This window comes from Myxine glutinosa, chromosome 1, assembly GCF_964187855.1.
Source record: "Myxine glutinosa chromosome 1, kmMyxGlut1.1, whole genome shotgun sequence".
Taxonomy (NCBI): domain Eukaryota; kingdom Metazoa; phylum Chordata; class Myxini; order Myxiniformes; family Myxinidae; genus Myxine; species Myxine glutinosa.
This window is the reverse complement of record NC_136261.1, coordinates 407130690-407148178: the sequence shown is the minus strand read 5'-3', so window position 1 is coordinate 407148178 and position 17489 is coordinate 407130690. Positions and strand designations below refer to the sequence as shown.

Below are 17489 nucleotides of genomic sequence, written 5' to 3'. Positions count from 1 at the left end.
GAGTGTTTTGGTTCACAGGGTCTTTGTGGTTTTCAGGGTCTTCGGGGTGTTTTGGGTCTTTGGGGTGTTTTGGGTCTTCAGGGTATTTTGGGTCTTTTGGGTCTTCAGGCATTTTGGGTCTTTGGGGTGTTTTGGGTCTTCAGGCTATTTTGGGTATTTTGGGTCTTCAGGCATTTTGGGTCTTTGGGGTGTTTTGGGTCTTCAGGGGCTACATATATATATACACAGACTTGGCATTTAATATGGAATATTTTTTTGTGGGGGTGAACTTACCTTTAAAGATGACTTAGAACCAAAAGTTCATTGGAATTATGTTGAAATTATTCGAGATTTTGTTAATGTGACTTTTAAAAGAAACAAAAACCACATTTGACATTTCGAAACAAATAAATTGATCCTTGAAAGTGATGTAAACTGATATCGAACTCAATTCACGGACAGTACTGTGTTAAACTTCTGTGCGTTTTCCAGAAGTATCTCTTCATTTTGCACATTAGCCAAATTTTTTTTTAACAAAAACAAAAGTTAAATTACGATGGGCTTACGGACAGTAAAATTACAGTTCAGTACTTCGTGTAACCCCCACGAGCATTCAGGAGAGCACGTACACGTCGAGGCATGCTCTCCACGAGATTTGCCAAGGTTTGGACAGTGACTTGCCATGCAGTGACAATAGCCTGCTGCAATTCACGCACAGAGGTCGGCTGCTGGTCCAAGTAGTCGATTTGATGCGTTAATTCTGCCCACAAGTTCTCTATCGGATTCATATCTGGGGACATGGCAGGCCACTCCATATGCTCTACACTACGGTCAGCAGGAAAGTGTTGGATCATGCGAGCACGATGAGGCCGTGCATTGTCATCTTGGAAGACAAAGTTTCCTCGAAAGGCTGCACGAGCAAATTGAAGCAATGTTTCTTCCAGAATGGCCCTGTACTTGAACTGGTTCAGGTTTCCATTCAGAACAACCAGGTCAGTTTTGCCCCCTGCATGAAAAGCAGCCCAAACGGTCACCCTACCACCTCCAGCTTGGACTCTTGGCACTATACAATCTTTGTTGTAGGCTTCATGCACTTGTCTGCGCACTCGGACGTGGCCATCTTGACGATAGACCAGAAATCTAGACTCGTCACTGAAGATCACGTGATTCCAGTGTCCTGGGTGCCATTGACGGTGCTCTCTGGCCCACTGCAATCGGCGCTGGCGGTGTTGTCTGGTCAGGCGTGGCTTTCTCAGGGGACGCCTGGCACGATAGCCTGCTTGAACCAGTCGTTGGTTGACGAGCCTTCTGGATACAGGCACATTTGGCAGTTGCTGCCACTCAGCCCTAAGCCGATTAGCTGACTTGGTGCGGACTAACCGGTGCAGCTGGCGATCATCCCTCCTTGTGGTTCTGCGGGGACGTCCTGGCCTCGGTATTGGATTAGGGACACCCCTCTGAGCATTTCATTTCAGAATCTTTGACACCTGACCTTGAGTGATGCCATACTGCCGAGCAATAGCACGCTGTTTCATGCCGTAATTTCGTAAAGCCACCACTCCATGACAAACAGCATTGCCGAGTTGACGGACCATCTCCAGAGGAAGCGGCAATAACTTTTGGAGACGTGCAGCAGTCTGGAGAACTGAAGATATATTTGGATATATATATACATACATATATATATATATATATATATATATATATATATATATATATATATATATATGTATATATATATATATATATATGTATATTGTTACGGACGCGGTTTAGATGTTATTTACCGAGCGGTGGTATTGCCGCGACCTAACAGTTCCCCCGATTCTTCCCCAACTCACCCGATTCACCCAGACGTTGACCAAATCGCGCTATGCCAAATCAATGATGGAAAGGACACGACGACTGGGATAGATGAGACGACGCAAGGGGTACAGTTCTCAAGACCTCCGGAGGAGGATATAATTACAGTGGTGGAGGAAAGGGGTAGATTACACGGCCGAGTGAGGTAAAAGACACAGAAGAGATGGGCACTTAAATACAATCTTATCTATTCCCGGACAGACCACAGACAAACGGAACAAGGCTGACTTACACAGGGATTGATGGAAGGGAGGGACAGGTAGTTCGATGGCACAAGGTGCACCTTGGCTCGGGGACAGGATGAAGCACGGTCCAGTCCAGAAGATGCGGGGAGGCCTCACAGCGCTCGGAGGTGGTCTTGCTTGCTCCAAGGTCAGCGCGCATCTGACGTCACCTCCCTCTCCCTGCGCATGCTCAGCGGGGAGTGACACGCCCTCGGCTGGTTGGCTCCGCCCCACTGGGGCCGGTCCGCCGCTTCCATTGGGTGCAGGGGTTACCGGGCTCCGCCCTTGACGAGGAGCTGACAGGGAGCCCCTATTTGGTAACCCCGTCGAGCACATGTTCGATGGCGGCTCGTTGGGAAGGCCTGATGCCCTCCCAACACCCACTACCAACCAAGCCGGAGTGAGGACGCGCACTTCCCACGCCTGCCGCTGCCGTTGCTGTTGTTGTTGTTGTTGTTGTTGTTGCTGAACCGTGAGGAAGAGCTGCGGGGAGGTATTGGGAGGTCCTAAACTTCCTAACGGTGCCATACAATCACATTCTGGTGCAACGAAGGGTCAGAATTAATGGAAACGAGTCCTTAACTGACATAGACTAAGAATAACTAGCAAGATGTCCTATAGTTGTCTTACATGAGATGCGGTGAACCTGGGCACGACATTTAATGGGGGAAATAGGGGGAGGTCGGGTCTACAGAGTGTTGTTTACAGAAAATGGGACTAGGGAATGGGGGATTGGGGATAGTTGGGAAGTATTGAGGAAATAGGGGAATATTTACAAGCGGATATGGATGGATGCAAATCCCATATCCGCAACATTGCACCCTTCTCTACCTCGGGGCGTCCCGACCCGATAAATTTTTACCTACTTTAGTGTGGCACTCAGATGTAGTTCCCTCTACTATTAACTCAACCCTGAGTGCGACAGTTTTACAGATGTTCACAAATGAGTGAATATGTCCCCCTGCGACGTTGCACCCTTCTCCTAACAGAAACACACCCACAGGATAACCGAATCGTGGAAAGCATCCTCAAACTAAACATACAGCCGGTAGGGAGCATCATTTATACAAGACTACACTGATATTTACACTACGATCCAGGACCTGTTCTTTGAGGAACACATGCAGATGTTATGCATAGGGAGAGCACGCATGCCAGCATCGATACACCAACCCACAAGTGCCCTGTGGCCCTACGGCCTTTAATAATGTGCAGAGCACCCCGTCCAAGCACCAAAAGCACCACCCCATTACGCACAGTCAGCACCATCCGGTGCACCAATAAAGTGTTCATAAAAATGCACAATTAAGTGTCCATGGTCACCGGTGGTGTCGCAGCCGGCCGATGTTCTGCCGCTGGTCTTGCCTTCATGGAGTGCACTTGGCCTTCTGGCTTCTTTAGAAATAAAGAAAGGTGCCAACCGCGTCCATTTCTGAATTGTGGCCGTAAGGGGGCCAACTAAAAGTGGTTCACCTGTATGGCATAGGTGCCACGTTGACCCAGAGGTCCATCCATGGGTGGTGCTTGACCGCAAAAGAACTGCGGTCCATTGTGGGCGGCCACAAAAATTGCGGTCCATATGGTGTATCGATCCAGGCAGCAAGCAGCGGAAGTACAGGCCCACAACTGCGGAGCCAGCATCTCTCTCTCCTCTCTCTCTGCCCCAAAGCCAGATCCTCGGAGGTGGGAGACAAAAGAAGACAAGTGAGTAAGGTGGTAAGGGCGCAAAAGTGCACGCAATACAAGGTAATGCACACTGGGTGCACATGGGAACCAGGTGAGACAGGTACGTTCCTACCGTACGCCCCCCCCCCCCACCCACCAGGTAACCTACATTGCCCCTCCCTTACCCCTTACTGTATCCACAAAACACAACACTACTCATAAACATATACTTTACACATCAACAACGTCCCTACTGTCTTCCCCGTTCCTCCCATAAACCAAATTCGTCTTCTCTCCCTCCTAACCAATCAAATTTGCCATTTCCAACTCTCATCAAAATCTGCCATCTCCAACTCAACATCAAAATCTGCCATCACCAATTCATCATCAGTCCCTCCTAAGGAGGGAGAGATGGAATCACCCCAATGTCTCATCCACGTCGTGATGCGTCTCACAAATCCAAACAGCAATTCTCATTTCCTGCAACACAAAACAAAGAAAACACAGGTGTGGAGTCATCATCATCCTCTATAATCTACCTGCGTCCCCTCGACAGGTATCCTTGTCACTAACTAACCTTAACGTTACCTAATGTCATCTTCGCTAGATCCCTACACACAATATCCTAACCCACCCGGGCTAGTTTTCACTGCCATACACCCCATAATCTATAGCGCATTTGCCCCCAGTTTGTGAGGGATGACAGAGTTGCCATCCCACCACATCGGGCATCTCCCACTACCAATTTTGCACATCAAATTTCAACAAATCAAAAATTTGCCAATCACTACCCATCATCTGCCAATCATTACTGCGAATCCTTTGCCAATCATCAAATTTTGTTTTTCTAATTTCGGGGCCAAAACACTATCCTCGTCATTACAGTCTACTTACTACTGCCTCTCGGTGCGCCAATTCACTTCTAAAGCTCGGCTTCGTACAGCCAAGCCATGAATGCGGGTTGTTTGGTGCCAGCGGCTGGATACGTTCCGCATTCGGTGCAGGGAAGGAGGTTTACCCGGGCCGAGGTCCCACGCACCATCTCGGCACGGAGCCATCCCATGGCCCGATCTTGACCTGCCGGAATTCCTCAACAAAAAGTGGTCGCCATGACGACCCTTCCTATCGGGCTGCCCGCTCCGCCTAGTGGAGCACGGACGCGGCCGTTCAAAGCGAGGCCCAGCGTGGATCGCGTACGGCGGTCCTTTCGAACCCACCGTGTCTCGGATCCCCGCTGGTTCTCGCGGCACGCGAAGCTGCCCGGCGCGCACCGAGGGCCCGATTCGGCTAAAAGTCGCTCTAAACCGCTAACTCCGGTTACCGTCGATGCCTCACCTGCATGCTTACACGCATACGCTACCCCTTTCTTGCTCATACATCCAGCCGTCTCCCTGCTCTTGGTCGTCACCTTCTCTAACACACCCAGGTACACTCATTCCACTCACAGACTTGGTCACACACCTGACCACCGAACACCTTGGCACACATTCGTCGCTCGCACACCTCACCAACACACCTCTTCGCGCCCCCCTCCTCGGTCACCTCCTCTGTGACGATCACAGGTGTGCTCTCACATCGCACACCCAACCACGTGCCTCACTACCAATTCCAGCGTGCATTCCCACACACGCTCTACCCATTCCAGGTGTGCTTCCTTTCTCACCTGTCCAACCAACTCACGCTCCGTGTCACTCTTACTACTCTCACCTCACTCTTGACAGCGCACTCACCCTTACTCTCGACAGCGCACTCTTTCCTTATGCACCCGTCCGTTACACACCTTTCTTGCGCACACTCTTGCGCACACTCTTTCGTTACTTCCTCCGTAACACTCACCACAGGCGTGCATTCTTCCGTTACATCCTCTGTAAACACTCCTCACTACGCGCTTCCATGTGCTCCCTCGCACACCGCGCTACGACCGACTCACTCTCGACAGCACCCTCACTCCTTGGCACGCACTTTTTCCTCACACACCACCAGAGTCGGACTTTCCTCGCACACCTCCTTTTTCGCACACCAGACCTGTCGCACACTTCACCAACGGCCTCTCACGAACACCCGGGTCCATCTCGACCCCCAAGCTTATTAAATCACCTGGCGCATCATACGCACGACCATATTGGTCACCACTTACACCGGGTCCTCTTTCTCTTCGCTTCTCCTCCATCACCTGCGAATCCCTCATCCGGTTAATGAGCACATCATCACGATCCGAACACAGACTTTGGACCAATTCTTTTACTTCCTCCTTTATCTCTTTCTTATCCTCTCTCCGTCGCTTCTTAATTTCGCTCACCCCTTCTTCCACTTCTTTCTAATTTCTGCTTCACCTCCTTCATCTCTCGTGCGCCCCCTTAAGTTCTTCCTCTAACTCCACCTTATTTTTTTCTATGTGCTCCCGCACCTCCCGCTCTTTAACCTCCATCACCTCTACCACCTTGTTCATTTTCCTCGTCAGGTCCTCATGTACCGTCTGACACTCTTTTTTAATTACCCCTACGTCCTTTTTCATCTCCTTCTGTGTCGATTTTAAACCCTCTATTACCGCTGTGTTCTTCTTTACCTGGTCCCCCAACTACTTTGTCCCACTGTCAGTTGTTCTACTCCCAGCGTCAACTCCTCTATACACCTTGCAATTTTACAGTCCCTTTCTCACCTCCTTCTCCATGCGCTCCTCACAGTGCCATCACCTCCTCGCGCACGTCCTCCGACCTCCTCACTCACACCTCTTCTGATCTCCTCTCCCATCAACTTGCATCTCCTGCCCAGACGCCACCCTCATCTGCTCCATTTCCTCCCTGTGAGCATCCAATTTAGTTTCTACCCCATTCTGACCCCCTCTATCTGCTGCCCCATTTGTTTGACTTCCCTTTCCGCTTGGTCCCTCATGTCCCTCATTTGCCTTCCATACTGTTTTCTAACCCCTCTAACCCCTTTTTCCTTCCATTTGATTCTCTTGAGCGGCCATTCTGTTTTCTACCCCCGTTAACCCATGTTTCACCCCTTTGATCCCATTGTCTAACCCCTCAAATTTAGCTTCTAGCCGTTCCCCCATTTCTCCCATTTTGCCCCCCATTTCTCCCATTTTGCCCCCCATTTCGCCCCCCCCCATTACCCCCAATTGCTCACTCTGAGCCCTTATTTGCTCACTCTGAGCATCCATCCGGTTCCCCATTTCGCTCCCCAATCGCTCACTATCAGCCCTCATTACCCCCATTTGCTCACTCTGAGCCTCTATACTGTTTTTCAAACCTCCAATTTGGTCTCGCATTTGTCCCATAAGGGCCCTCATTTGCAGGAAAAAAAGGTTCGAATCCACCAGCGGCGCTGCTACGGTCGCGGGCGCGGTCGCCGTAGCCATGTGCGAGGCGCCATTTTGCGTGCCCGTAACCTCGTGCGTGAGGACGCCATTTTGCGAACCTGCCACCCTCACTGCTTCGCTCTCCTCATGTCCCCTCAATTTGGTCCTGGATCGACCCTGCCTCACTCTCCTCTACCGGAACCCAGCCGTCTTGATCTGCCATAGCGCGACTTTCAAAATTCGGGTTTTGTAAAACAAAAGCAAATTTCAGTACTTTATAATTTTGACCAAATTTTTTCCTAGATGTTTTTAAAAAAATTTGGTTCGGGCCTCGAATCTCACTCCTCGACACCAATTGTTACGGACGCGGTTTAGATGTTATTTACCGAGCGGTGGTATTGCCGCGACCTAACAGTTCCCCCGATTCTTCCCCAACTCACCCGATTCACCCAGACGTTGACCAAATCGCGCTATGCCAAATCAATGATGGAAAGGACACGACGACTGGGATAGATGAAACGACGCAAGGGGTACAGTTCTCAAGACCTCCGGAGGAGGACATAATTACAGTGGTGGAGGAAAGGGGTAGATTACACGGCAGAGTGAGGTAAAAGACACAGAAGAGATGGGCACTTAAATACAATCTTATCTATTCCCGGACAGACCACAGACAAACGGAACAAGGCTGACTTACACAGGGATTGATGGCAGGGAGGGACAGGTAGTTCGATGGCACAAGGTGCACCTTGGCTCGGGGACAGGATAAAGCACGGTCCAGTCCAGAAGATGCGGGGAGGCCTCACAGCGCTCGGAGGTGGTCTTGCTTGCTCCAAGCTCAGCGCGCATCTGACGTCACCTCCCTCTCCCTGCGCATGCTCAGCGGGGAGTGACACGCCCTCGGCTGGTTGGCTCCGCCCCACTGGGGCCGGTCCGCCGCTTCCATTGGGTGCAGGGGTTACCGGGCTCTGCCCTTGACGAGGAGCTGACAGGGAGCCCCTATTTGGTAACCCCGTCGAGCACATGTTCGATGGCGGCTCGTTGGGAAGGCCTGATGCCCTCCCAACACCCCCTACCAACCAAGCCGGAGTGAGGACGCGCACTTCCCACGCCCGCCGCTGCCGTTGCTGTTGTTGTTGTTGTTGTTGTTGCTGAACCGTGAGGAAGAGCTGCGGGGAGGTATTGGGAGGTCCTAAACTTCCTAACGGTGCCATACAATCACATTCTGGTGCAACGAAGGGTCAGAATTAATGGAAACGAGTCCTTAACTGACATAGACTAAGAATAACTAGCAAGATGTCCTATAGTTGTCTTACATGAGATGCGGTGAACCTGGGCACGACATTTAATGGGGGAAATAGGGGGAGGTCGGGTCTACAGAGTGTTGTTTACAGAAAATGGGACTAGGGAATGGGGGATTGGGGATAGTTGGGAAGTATTGAGGAAATAGGGGAATATTTACAAGCGGATATGGATGGATGCAAATCCCATATCCGCAACAATATATATATATGTATATATGTATATATGTATATATGTATATATATATATATATATATATATATATATATATATATATATATATATATATATATATATATATGTATATATACATATACAGTCACGTGAGGAAGTAAGTACACCTCATGTAAAGTTTTGACTTTTTCAACATATTTCAACATACAGCTATTTGATCCTCATTTCAACAATATTGATAGATAAAGGTGATATAATATAACAAATATCATGAAACATTTACATTTTGTAGTCCATTGTATAATTTAAATAAACATAAATGCAAATTTCGCATGTGGAAAAAGTAAGTACACCCCGACATTTATCATTACTTCAAATACCTAAAATTAGAATCAGGTGCACCAGCTCAGGGCAAATGATTAGAACATCGTTGGAGAGGATCTTGGAGGGACCTGTCTTATTTAAACCTCAGACATTTAGTTTGGTTTGCTCTTTGTTGTTGAAGTGTGCGGCGTCACCATGCCAAGATCAAAAGAGCTCTCTGAGGCCTTCAGAAAGAAGGTTATAGATGCCTACGAGTCAGGGAAGGGATTTAAAAAGATCTCCAAACAATTTGAAATCAATCATTCCACTGTTCGGAAGATCATCCACAAGTGGAGAAGATTCCAAACAACTGCCAACTTGTTCAGGCCAGGCTGCCCCAGCAAGTTCAGCTCGAGAGCAGACCGCAAGATGCTGAAAGAAGTCTCTAAGAACCCCAGAATGTCATCACGGGACCTACAGGTAGCTCTTGCCACTGTTGATGTCAAAGTGCACGAGTCTACCATTAGAAAGAGGCTGCACAAATTTGATCGACATGGGAGGTGTGCCAGGAGGAAACCTTTGCTGTCCAGAAAGAACATCAGGGCAAGAATAAAGTTTGCCAATGAACACCAAGGCAAAGACCAGCACTTCTGGAGCAAAGTGCTCTGGACAGATGAGTCAAAGGTAGAGCTATTTTGGCCACAGTACCAGAAGACATGTTTGGCGAAAACTAAAGACAGCATTTGACCACCAAAACCTGATACCAACTGTAAAGCATGGTGGTGGAAATATTATGGTTTGGGGCAGCTTTGCTGCATCAGGGCCTGGGCAGCTCACCATCATAGATTCCACTATGAATTCTTCATTGTACCAGAGGGTGCTTGAGGATAATGTGAGGCCATCTGTCGGAAAGTTGAAGCTCAACTGAAGGTGGACCTTGCAACATGACAATGACCCTAAACATACCAGTAAATCCATCAAGGAATGGCTGAAAAGAAAGAAATGGAGGGTTCTGGAATGGCCAAGTTAAAGCCCGGTTCTAAATCACATCGAGATGTTGTGGGGGGATTTGAAATGAGCTGTGCATGCAAGAAACCCCTCAAACATCGCACAGCTGAAAGAATTCTGCATGGAGGAGTGGGCAAAAATTTCTCCCAGTCAATGTCAGAGACTGGTAGACAGTTATAAGAAACGCCTACTTGAGGTTGTTTCTGCCAAAGGGGGCAATACCACCTATTGGAGCCAAGGGTGTACTTACTTTTTCCACATGTGAAATTTGCATTTATGTTTATTTAAATTATACAATGGACTACAAAATGTAAATGTTTCATGATATTTGTTGTATTATATCAGCTTTATCTATCAATATTGTTGAAATGAAGATCAAATAGCTGTATGTTGAAAGATGTTGAAAAAGTCAAACCTTTACATGGGGTGTACTTACTTTTTCACGTGACTGTATCTATATGTATCTATATGTATATATATATATATATATATATATATATATATATATATATATATATATATATATATATATATATATATATATATATATATATATATATATATATATATATATATATCCAAATATATCTTCAGTTCTCCAGCTTTCAATGAGCGCACGTACTGACGTCACTGCCATGTACATACGCTCTGCCTGTCAAACTCTCAAGAGAACCCTCCGACAGAGCAGAATGTTGATCTTATTTCAGATACTGTCATAAGTGTATGTAAAACTCACAGTTACCGACGTGGTTTCGCCCTTTTGTGGCTCATGAGGGCAACGCAGTGAGTCCTGCATACACTTATGACTCTGAAAACCTTTCGGTTATGTACCAGTTACTATGCGATTTCATACCATCAGTGGTGATCCGCCATTAAGGTATCCCATCCAGCGATGCTGTACCTTAATGGGAGCGATAAGTACCATATGCCACATGGCACATTATCTCTGGTATCCACTCATTATATGGAATCGCCTGGATGCAGCCGGGAGCAACCAATCCAAATATATCTTCAGTACTCCAGCTTTCAATGAGCATACCTAATGACGTCACTGCCATGTACATACGCTCTGCCTGTCAAGCTCTCAAGAGAACCCCCGACAGAGCAGAATTTTGATCTTAGTTCAGATACTGTCATAAGTGTATGTAAAACTCACAGTTACCGACCTGGTTTCGCCCTTTTGGGGCTCATCAGGGCAACGCAGTGAGTCCTGCATACACTTATGACTCTAAAAACCTTTCGGTTTTCAACCAGTGAAGTTCGAGGTGAGCAGGAGTTGAGTGCGGAGAGGCGCGTATTGATGAGAGTTACGAGATCGGAGAAAGACGCGCATGAACCCAGTATATGCGCTCGTATTAAAGTGACGCTCAGTTGAGCTTGAGGCTGAGCCTCTATTGCATTGGGTTACATGAGTGATAGCGCGCTGGTAAATCAACGAGTTGTGGAAAGCCACCGAGAGATGCGTACATTCCTTCCCGCCTTCCTGCCTCATCTGCTGCCTTTTGTTCGAGAGACGCGCTGCGAGGATCCTTTCCACCACCTGTTTGCCATCTTCGCGGGACGTGCTGGGACCGTGGAGAGCACGCCGGGCGCCGTTCCGGGATGACCAAGGCAGCGCGTGGACACCATTCTGCCTGCAATTTCCCTGTGTGAGTGCGATCGGGCCCGTGTCTGGGTTATTATAAGATTGATTAAATTCTGCTCTGTGTCTGCTTTCTACCAAATTGTACATAAGTGTAAATAATAATTAAACCTGTGTTCTTCCTTTGATTCTACCGCTTTTGTGATTTCCATCATTGACTAAGCGTGGTATGAATAAAACCGCTCTAATCGGGGTCCAATATTAACGGTGACTGCACGGACCACGTGGTACGCAATCCGCTCGGTGTACTCAAATTACACGTGGCTCGTGCGAGGCTTGTTTCCCCGCTTCCGTGGCGGCCCAGGTATTTAGGTACGTGCGAGACTTGGTCCCGAAACCCTACCTTGCGTTTGCCCGGAAGAGGCGTCTCAAGTCTCGGTTACGCCGGCCCAGAAAGAACAAGGGGCTTAATCCCCCCTTAGTAAGGTTAGGAAGGGGGGCGGAAAACCGTAACAATATATATATATATATATATATATATATATATATATATATATATATATATATATATATATATATATATATATATTGTTATGGATTTGGGAATTGTGTTTTTTTTATTGTTGTTGTAAGATATCACCCTCCTTCCTCCATTTGGTGTATAAAGGTCAAAGGTCGTGCCCGTAGTTATTCCATATACAATCATGTAGCAAATCATAGATTTCCTCCTTGTTCAGTAGTTATCTCCTTATTATGTGTATTAGATTAAGGCTGTGTCTTCCATTAATTAACACTCCATTGCACCAAATTCAAACAAGGTAGATTCCCTTCACATTCCCCTTTCGTCAATTGCCAACTGCATTGGGCGGTTTGCTGCATTCTGCTGCTGCTGTGGGGTGGTGGTTTTTCGCTGCAAGACTGCATTAGCCACGAGGTCATCTCGGAGCAGAAGGTGGGAGGAGTCGGCCCAGCGCCGGGAACAAGGCGTGGCCTTGCCAATGCCTCCTCTAAGGGTGAGATCGGTGAGCCCTCGCGACCAATCAGGGCCGAGGCGAGCTCACCGATGGGCGTGTCCTGGAGGCCGGCGGCTTGATCGCCCGAGGCGTTATATAAGCGCGCGCGGAAGCCTTTGGGAGAGTCCTGAGAGTTGCGAGATGGGAGATCCGGCAAAGAGACAGCAAGCCATAAGTGAGAGGAAGAGACAGCAAGCCTTGTGAAGAAAGAGACAGCAAGCCTTGTGAAGGAAGAGACAGCAAGCCTTGTGAAGAAAGAGACAGCAAGCCTTGTGAAGAGAGAGACAGCAAGCCTTGTGAAGAGAGACGTGCAACCTGCGGGAGTACGAGTGAGGGAGATGCTGTTGCCAACCAGCCTTGCCGCAACGGGCTCTAACGCGTTGCTGGGAGCATCCCGGCGGTGTGGACCAGAGGGCGGAGAGCCGGCGGCTGCTCGCTCCCGGCCCGGTCGTCCTACCATCCCACCTGAACCTTCCTCTCCTTCCAGCGATTCATCCCTATCATCATCCCCCGTGTAAGTCTGATTGTTCGTCCGTCTTCTGTGTTGTCCTAGGGTTGTAAGTAAGACTGCCATAGTTAAGTTAATTTGCACTGTGTCCTTCTGGTCCGTCCCTCTTTCTGCATTATTTTATTATCCTTCCTTCTTCCTTGGTTTCTTTCATTGTGTAAATAGTAGTAATAAATAATAGTCGTATTTCCAACCTTTTGCCTTCGTCTTCCTCTTCTTCACATCAGTCGTCTTTGTCTTTTCCCCATTGAAAACCTGTGGCACGATTTGGCCAACGTTCAAGGATCGGGTCTAGTATCTGTTAATAGTTCGTGCCGTGGTTGCTAAAACCGCTCGGCAATTAACATCTGTCCGCGGTACGAACGGGGCTGTGCACCGGCCTTTCCGGAGGTCGCTGGGCAGCGTCAGGGACCACGTCGGTCAGTTATAGAAGAGGGGATTAATCCCCCCTCTAAGGGGAACAGAGGCTGACGTTGGGTTCCGTAACAATATATATATATATATATATATATATATATATATATATATATATATATATATATATATATATATATATATATATATATACTGTATATATATATATATATATATATATATATATATATATATATATATATATATATATATATATATATATATATATATATATATATATATATATATATATATATATGAATGAATGACCGTTTTAAGGCTATTTTCCCCGCTAGAGCGGGGGTTAGCCTTGCGGGTCCCATGACAATCATGGTTTCCTGTTTGAGGCAATGTTTTTATGGCCGGATGCCCTTCCTGGCGCCAACCCTGAGTCACCTCTTACGATGCGCAGGGATACGGTGTACCTATTCTAAACCGGGGTATACACCAGGATCATTCATCCCAGCAAGCTGGTACTCAATTTGCCGACCTCGGAAGGATGACAGGCTGAGTGAACCCTCCTGGTGTTAATTTAGCGATCGACCAGGATTCTAACCCAGGATCCTAGGATCCCAAGCCGGCACCCTAACTGCTAAGCCAACACCAGGCTTAGATAAAATATACCGGTATATATATAAAATCTGTTTTGTTGTCAGAGAGTTTTAACGCCCTCTTGAAATGACTGTATAGGTATACGGATCAAGATCGCTAATTTTAAACTATAGGATGTATATTTGGAGTGTATATTGGAGGGTCTTGTACATCTTTTGTTTGGAGGTGTGTATCTTTTGAAGTTAGCTAAGGTGTCAATTGTTTTCTACAAACTTCTTTTTTCACCCATGAGAGTTATGTCATCAGATGATTTCCATCATGATGACTCGTCAGTGATGGTCTGGCATTGCCACACTTCCAGAAATGGTACAACCAACAGCCACAGTCTGCATACGAAACAACAATAAGTTGCTTTCAACTCGCACGATACAGATAACAATGTAACGTTTCATCTTCACTTGATCTCTGGGGGAATCGTGTCGGAATGGTGGCTTCCTTGAGACTATGGGATTCCAGTGAGGATACCAGGAGCTACTTATGAGGACGAGAATGAGGATGATGATGATGATGGTGAACATGATTATGACAAAAGTAAAAGGAAGTGTAAGTTTTAAAGATTGACACTCATATGGACATCGGGAGAAAAGACAGTTTAGTAGAAAAATAGAAAAATGACTCACTCAAGTTTTTCACACAGAGGGAAGGCTGGAGCTACAATCTTCATCCTTTGTGTGTGATCCGTGGGGCCGAGGTGGACGCACCATGAGTCAATGAGTTTGTTTGCGGTTTTAAGAGCGTAAACCACCACGGTGCAGTCCAAAGGAGAGGTCATGATCTCTGCGAGTTCTTCAAACTTCACATCCTCCATCAGGGTTTTGGTAAATTCCACATCCTGGAGCTCGAACACACAGTGGAAACAATTCAGGTCTTTGTGGTTGTTGAGCCAAGAATAGATTTTATCTTTTGGCTTTGTTGATAATTTGAAATGTTTCCCAAGGGTACGTCTCGGTTTATCAGCAAACAAACCGGAGAGGAACTGCTGAACAACCTTAAAGCGAGTATCATCTTTGTCTGTGGTCTTCACACACACTTCATCCACAGACTTTTCACATTCAGGCAAGAGGAAGTAGAGAGCTGCAAAAAACTCCTGCACAGTCAGGTGGAAGAATTCATAACGACAAACACTTTCAACTTCCGTCTTCAGGAAAACCTCAGAGAGAAATGCTGGAGGGATGTTTGTGATTCCTTCACTCTTCAAATATTCTTCACTGAACAAGATTTTTCTTTCCTTCACGCCATGAAATGCCAAACGGCAGAGACTAAGAAGTGAATCTGGAGAGCTGGTGAGAAATTCCCCTCCATGGTGCTCCAAGTGTAAATGAAGGTAAAGAGAGGAAAGTTCAGTCATTGTTTTGGGTCCAGGGTCACGTGTGTTCGCTTCATTGGAATTAAAGTACCTGGTGAGACAGGTAGCAGTGCTCCAGCAGATAAATGGATTAAAGGAAAGAGATGACAAAAACTTATTTCCTGACACATACTGAAGAACCTGCTTTGCTTTGTCCTCATTACTGCAGAACTTCTCAAAAAAATCCTGCATTTTCTCATGAGAGAATCCCACAATCTCAACCATACAAGTACCTCTGGAATCACAGTTTACGTGGTGGAGCCATTGTAGACCCACGAGTCTTGTGGTCACCAGTAGAGTTCCATGACTAAGAAGAGTGCCCTGTAGAAGTCCTGCGATGATGGACCCGACCTTGTTTGCTTCTTGTGGAGATTTACAAACGTTGTCAAAATCTAGAGGATGTTTCATCTCATCCAGAGCATCAAGAACCAGGAGGACCCGGGAAGCATTTTCCATCAAATCATCAACAACCTCCTGCAGGGAGGGATACTCATTCAGGAGAATCTTCTTCAGAGTGGTTTTAGTTGATATGTGGTTCAAGTTCCTACATTTCAAAAGAATCACAAAATCAAACTTGTTTTTCATTTTCTCATCCTCCTCCGCCCAATCAACAACTAGCTTTTTACAAAGCGTGGTTTTTCCTATCCCAGGACTACCAAACATCACCACCTTGGTCACGTGCTTTTGTTGAAACAGGTCCTCCATGGTGAGTTGATCTTGTTTAATCTCCTCGAGATTGTACCCACTGCTCGGTTTCCTGAATTCATGCTCTTGAGATTCAACTTCAATTCCTTGTTCGCTCTTCACAATTACGGGCTCCACAAACCGATCCTTAAGTCTCGTAGACTCTCCTGGCAAGGCGATGTTGTCTGGGATTGTACTGAACTTTTTCAACAACTCCTTCTTCAGCTCCTCTTGAACTTTCCCTGTTCAGGAAAATATAAACAGTCAGAATGAGTTAGAAAAACTTCATTTCGTTCAGCATGTGATCTTGTACATTTAAAATCGATCCACATTGTACAACATTCACGTGTACCCAAACATGGATACCCCAGATGTTGAACCTTCATGAAACACATTTAGAGAAATGGACATTATTACAATCAAACTCACAACAGGTACCAGGACTATAAGGAACCCCAGAATTGAGCCCAACAGGCTTCCTGGGAAATTATCTATATTCCATGAGTTAATGCCATGCTGATTTGTGTCATGAATTCCATCGTGACGGAATCACCATGTGCACTCTAATTTTGAACATATAAGGTAATTATCTTGAATGCTAAGAGCAGAGAGAATAAAATTATATGTATTGAACCAGAACTGTCACATGGCTACAGACGAGTACTACTCTCAGTGAGGCAGACCAGGTAATGTGACGGAATCACACGTGGGTGACGATTTTCATGGAATTCATCGTGTAATCATTAGATTGTCTTACCAATCACTTGGACATAGAGAATTGAACTCCACTTCGACCAGAGATAATGTGGACCGTGTACACTGTACAGTCACGTGAAGAATATGTCAGATATTTCAGGGGGACATCGTTGTTATGCCGAGAGAGCGAAACCTACAGGTTAGAGAAGGAACTTGGAATTTAACAAGAGTGCCGGTGATGCACACATTTGTTGTCTCCTGATACCATGGGATCTAACTAGGACAAACGACAACCTTCGGGGATGCCCCTTCTCAGCGGTTGTACCCCCCAAAGCAAGTCCAGGGCCAAATCTTCCCCATTCTTCCCTGCTGGCAGGATTCGTCAGGGCAGCACGGTCACAGTCAGAGTCGATAGGTCCCCATGGAACGGCCCTTTCCCCCTTGTCTCTTCTCTCTCTTTCTCGAACTCTGTCGTGGCCCTGACTTTGTGAAGGGGTACACCCTCCCCAACTTCATGTCTCAGACATGGACTGGATAGGACTATGGTTCCGCCCCCTCTCAAAATACTCAACTTGGTTGATATTGTACACCACTCCTTTCCTAATCCATCTCTAGGCGCTTCGTGACGTCATCGCCAGGTACCAAAGAAGGCCCAGCGATGACGCGCGCTGAATGGGAGTACTCAGTTTTCACTCCATTTGCTCGTTTTCTTTCTTATTACTTCGCAAATTTTTTTTTATTTCACAAGTATGTTGATCACTTCGGTTTGTGTGTATGTGTGTGTGTGTGTGTGTGTGTGTGTGTGTGTGTGTGTGT

The 17489-nt window shown here is 46.7% G+C and overlaps 1 protein-coding gene across 1 annotated transcript in view; it reads right to left on the bottom strand.

Moving 5' to 3' along the window:
* The window catches only part of LOC137419780 (NACHT, LRR and PYD domains-containing protein 12-like), a 294580-nt gene that overhangs the window by 155838 nt on the left and 121253 nt on the right, over positions 1-17489 (bottom strand). Inside the window, exon 11 of the mRNA XM_078770462.1 lies at positions 14569-16219. Coding sequence (XP_078626588.1) covers positions 14569-16219 — 1651 coding nt within the window. The remainder of the gene's footprint in view (positions 1-14568; positions 16220-17489) is intronic.